The sequence below is a fragment of the Malus domestica genome, chromosome 12, assembly GCF_042453785.1.
Source record: "Malus domestica chromosome 12, GDT2T_hap1".
NCBI lineage: Eukaryota > Viridiplantae > Streptophyta > Magnoliopsida > Rosales > Rosaceae > Malus > Malus domestica.
In genome coordinates this window covers 10,736,095-10,741,749 of record NC_091672.1, presented here as the reverse complement: position 1 = coordinate 10,741,749, position 5,655 = coordinate 10,736,095, and the positions used below count along the sequence as shown (strand labels likewise).

At 39.2% G+C, this 5,655-nt stretch overlaps 1 protein-coding gene across 1 annotated transcript; it reads left to right on the top strand.

Annotated features, from left to right (window-relative positions):
• The first annotated feature begins 3,445 nt into the window (after nucleotides 1-3,445).
• On the top strand, nucleotides 3,446-4,633 carry LOC139189811 (uncharacterized mitochondrial protein AtMg00810-like). The gene has a single exon (XM_070809042.1). It carries the CDS (start codon nucleotides 3,446-3,448, stop codon nucleotides 4,631-4,633), a length of 1,188 nt encoding a protein of 395 aa, XP_070665143.1.
• Nucleotides 4,634-5,655: the final 1,022 nt, after the last annotated feature.

Below are 5,655 nucleotides of genomic sequence, written 5' to 3'. Positions count from 1 at the left end.
GACATGATACAAACTATCACTCCAACAATGTGATTAAGAGTATTGTATTAGAGAAGGACCGTATTGCATTGTAATTGTAACTGGATATGTTCTCCAACCAATTCTATTTAGCTTGGGTAGCCATGACATGCTGCTAGGTGTCACTCATGGTTTGTGGAAGCCCTGAAGATTAGCAAACACTAATCTTAATCAAAGGGAGAATTGAAATGTAGTTTCAATTCACAATCGATCGTTAAGAGTAACAATCGCCCATTGCCTCGCTAATTGGAACCTAATGCATCGTACACCGAGTAAGGATGAAAGTGAAGAAATATAAATGAAATGGATAAGCAATTAAATGGTTTAATTGAAATATAGTCAAGGTTAATTAATTAGTTAATTAATTATACGAAAGGTTCGTATTGGGCTTTTAAGTTAGTTTTGGGCTTCGGGGTCCAAAAGGGTTTGGTCCACTAGGCCCATTATGTTTAAGTTGTATGACAACTAAAACAAATATGGGCAAATAGCCCAATCACTTAAAAGAGGCCGGCCATAGTGAGGGAGTGGTAAGTTTTGTTTAATTGCAAGTTTGCCACTCATCTAAGAAAAGAGATATAAAAGCATCTTTACAGCTTTTACCTCATTAGGGTTTTCTTGAGGCAAAGATGAGAAACATTTTCTCTCTTTTTCTCTAAAGGAGGCCGGCCACTTAGAGAAGATATAGCTAGCAATCTTTTCTTCTCTAAGTCATCCATTTCATCTTCACACCTCATCCTTGGTGTGGAGACTTAGAGACACCAAATCTTTGGTGTTTTTGGAGATCCTTTCCTCACATCCTCAAGGAGCAAAGGAGCATCAAAAGGAAGAAAATCACAAGGAAGATCCAAGGAGCTAGGAGGTGACTTGAAGGCCCTCCACTTGGGTGAATCCCTTGTGTAAACAAGGATGAGCTTCAAGGGTAATGAATCTCTAAAACCTTCTTTCTTTTAATGTTGTTAAAGAGTCTTGTGGTTCACCATTCACTAGGATTTGAAAGTCATGGGTTTTAGAATTGTTTTTGAATGCATGCCTACTTTAATGTGTTAATAGTTTGCATATGTGTTCAAATATTCTCACATGTTCTTAGCTAGGACAAAATTTTTCCTTCAAGCATTTGTTCAACGCTTTGGGAGCCTCAAGGCCATGTGCAATGAGCTGGATGTATATCTTCCTCATACCACAGACCCTACCATTCTTTTGAAACGAGCTGAGGAAGACATAATCTATCAGTTGTTAGGGAGTTTGGACTCAGAATACGAGGACCTAAGGAGTCACATCTTGATGAGTCAAGAACTGCCCACCTTCAACAATGTTTGTGCAACTATTCAACGAGAAGAAGCAAGGAAGAAAGTAATGAATGCTGAGCACACCTCGAGGTTAAATGAGACTCGTGCATATGCCTCAAGTTACAAGAACTTAGAAGCAAAAGTGTACAAGGGTAGAAATACACACCTAAAATGCAAATACTGCAATGATGTTGGTCATGTGGAAGACAAATGTTGGGAACTTCATCCTGAACTCAAGCCTAAATTCAGCAAAGATGGAAAGATAATAACAAGGTCCTCACGGCAATTTCACCCTCACCCTAAGGCTCAACTTGCTAATGCTCACTCTCATAATGTCTCACAAGGATCCATGGAGTTCACTGCCAATCCATTGTCACTCATCAATGAATTTGTACCCTACCTTCAAAGTAAGGGACACGGAGGAGGTTCACAAGCTCAAAGCAAGGATGAGGGAAGTCATACAGCTATGTTAAGACAATTTGGTGGCTTTCTTGCTGGAAATAAGAAAGTACCACATGAGGATGAACTTGCATCATTTTAAACGTTTTTCAAGTTCTTCACATGTTTCAGTTGCAATTGGAAAAAAATGTCTTAGTCTTGGGCAAAGGAGAAATAAACTTACTCTCGTACGAAACACCTTCCACTGCATTATATGTACCAACCTTTCCTTTCCAACTTTTGTCAATTGGAAAAATCGCAAATACCTTAAATTGTCATGTTATTTTCTCACCAGATAAAGTGATTTTTTAGGATGTTCTCACTATGAAGATGATTGGTGAAGGGGTTTTCATAAATGGACTTTACTACCTGTGCAAGGATGCCTGTTTTCTTCAGGTGTTTCAAGCTTAAGCGAAGTCCATAGATGAAAACCAACTTTGGCATAAGAGATTAGCTCACCCCTCAGACGTTGTTTTGTCTAAATTGTTTCCCTTTTTTGGTAAATCTCATCTTACATGTGATACTTGTCAATTTTCTAAGTTTACTAGACTACCTTTTGGTAATTCAATGTTTAGGACAAGTAAACCTTTTGAAATGTTACACACTGATGTATAGGGACCATCAACCAAATCAATGGAAGGATTTAAGTATTTTGTTTCATTTGTTGATGACTTCTCTCGAATGAGTTTTTTATACCTTATGAAATCAAAGAGTGAAGTCCCAAACATTTTCAAAGATTTTCACATGCATGTTAAAACTCAATTCCAATCAAACATTAAAGTTTTAAGATCAGACAATGACACTGAATTTCTATCCAACAACATGCTTCAATACATAAGTTCTCAAGGCATCATACATCAAACTAGCTGTGTAGGAACTCCTCAAAAAAATGGAATAGCCGAGAGAAAGAATAGGGACCTCTTGGAGGAAACTCGTGCTCTCATGCTTCACATGCATGTTCCCAAGAAGTTTTGGTCATTTGCTATTCTCACTGCCACTTATCTCATCAACTGACTCCCAAGTCATGTGCTAGAGTACAAATCTCCCTATGAAACACTCAAAGGTAGAAAAATTGATTTAACACACCTCAAGGTATTTGGATGTGTTTGCGTTGTTCACATTCAAGCCATGAATTGTGACAAATTAGATGCCAGGGCTACCAAGTGTGTGTTTATGGGGTACTCTTCCACTCAAAAGGGATATAAGTGCTTCAATCCAATCACTAAGAAGTGCATTTTATCAAGAGACATGAAGTTTGAAGAGGACTATCCTTATTTCACTTCCAAAGGCACTACTACTAATCAGGGGGAGAAATTGTTTGAATTATTTCCACTCCTTAGAACTTTGATCATCCAGTGTTAGAAGACAACCCAGTCTCTGTGAGTTCAGATGGAGAAGAAGTGCAAACCAACTTAATCACTGCTAGTCCAATTACTGCCAGTGAAAGGGACGATGAGTCCCATTCTGATCACTCTTAACCTCCTACAGAATTTGAAGTGATTAAAAGAAACCCTCCTCGAACCAGGAAACCTCCAATTAAGTTGCAGGATTATGTTACTTATGCCTCACGGCATCCTATCACTGAAAGCCTCAGTTTTCGTGATTTCTCTACACCTCATGTTGCATTTCTCAGTGAAATTGATAAACACTATGAACCTAGGAGTTTCCAAGAAGCATCGCTTCTCCCATATTGGAATCAAGCCATGACAGATGAGCTTCATGCACTGGAACAAAACAAGACCTGGAGCTTAGTTCAACAACCACCAGGAAAAAGGGTTGTTGGAAGTCGTTGGATTTACAAGATAAAATTTAAGTATGATGGTTCTATTGAGAGACACAAGGCTAGACTTGTGGCTCGAGGTTTCACCCAAACCTTTAGGGTAAATTATAAAGAAACATTTGCTCATATGGCCAAGATGAATTTAGTGAGAGTTTTACTCTCAGTGGTTGTTAATTATGGATGGCCCCTCTATCAAATGGATGTGAAGAATTCCTTTCTTCACGAAGTGTTACAAGAAGAAGTGTATTTGCAGCCTCCTCCAGGCTCTAATGGTCTTAAAGACAACATGATGTGTAAATTGCACAAGGCAATATATGGATTGAAACAATCCTCGAGAGCTAGGTATGCCAAGCTCAATTCAGTACTAGAGAAGGCTAGATTTGTTCGAAGTAATGTTGATTCCTCACTGTTTGTAAAAACTGGTACCAATGGGAAGTTGGTGGTTCTCATCTACATGGATTATCTTATAATCACAGGGGATAATGCTGTTGAAATTGAGGCCTTGAAACGTTCTCTACATCAAAAATTTTCTATCAAATATCTGGGGCGGCTCAAGTATTTTTTGGGCATTGAAATGGCAACTTCTTCAAATGGGCTATTTCTCCATCAATGCAAATATGTACTGGATCTTCTTCAGGAAGTAAACATGCTTGACTGCAAACATGCCATCACTCATGTGGATTGTAAACTGAGACTTAACATCGAGGGTGAAGCCATGTATGATGTGAGTTATTATCAGCGGTTGGTAGGGAAACTCATTTATCTTACCATCACTTGCCCAGATATCACATATGCAGTGAGTTTAGTAAGTCAATTTATGCATTCTCCCATTGTTGATCACCTTCACATTGTTAAGAGAATCCTACGCTATCTCAAGGGTTCAATAGGGCAAGGAATCATCATGCGCAACAATAAGTCCGCGACCATTAGCGGCTACACGGATGAAGATTGGGCAGGGAATGCACTTGATAGAAAATCTACCACAGGGTATTGTACATTTGTGGGTGGAAACCTTGTCACTTGGAAAAGCAAGAAGCAACAGGTCATTGCTCGCTTTAGCGCAGAGGCTGAATATCGAGCCATGGCAGCCACTACTTGTGAACTTATTTGACATTCTTGTTTCTACCATTCAGCGTATTGTCGAACCGTAACAAGTTCGATTTCACTGATTTGGAAGTTTTGAATAAGAAACTACTTTATGTGGATACAAGACGTCACAACCCGCTTGACTATGATTAGTTGTGAAATCATTGTAGCTAGTTATGGTGTGGAAGAGCTGAATACGCCTCTGCCATGATCTTCATTTGAAGGCTTATGCCTGAAGCATATCAAATGGAAGTACTTCACTGTTGAGGACTTCATGCTTTTTGACTCGCTATGGACCATTTCAAATCGTGCAAAGATGATTTCTTGCCCAAAACAAAACATGATTGAAACATTTACATCAATGAATAGGTACAATTCTGAAGTTTATATATGATCGAGTTTCGACTGGAAGAAAATCTTTCTCGTCCTTCTATATCTCTAAATTGCTCTTGAAGTAGCAGTATAGAAAGTGAAAGTTTACCAAGTTCTTAGATCTAATTACTACAACACTTGTGAGAGAAAGGTACACTAGCAATTTGGTTGGGAGGTACCGAACGGTATAGACCCAGTTTTGGTTAGAGTATACCAAATGGTGGTGGCCTGCTTCGGCAAGGATGCATCGACATGCATGCTCTGTTTCGGCAGAGGTGCACCGAAAAGCATGCTCTGCTTCGGCAAAGGTGCACTAAACATTATTACTTTGCTTCAGTAGAGGCTACCGAACAAACCCATCCAGCTTCAGCTAGAGCCTACTGAACCTAAGTCTAGGTTTGTCTCTCTCTCTCTCTCATAATCTTATTGCGAGTTTGTTTTACAACATATTGTAGAATCAGGCCTACCAAGAGGTGGTATCATGCCCGAAGCATGATCCTTGGCACCTAAAACTTCAAGAATAAGGGATAGTATTCCGAACCTTAACCCTGCATAATCTAATTTAGTTTTGATGAAATAGATCATTGGTTATGCACTTGTATGTGCCTCTACCAATGTTGTTGAGGAGCACCATTCCCGTAGTCAATCTATGAGACTAATTTTGCTCCACCTAAC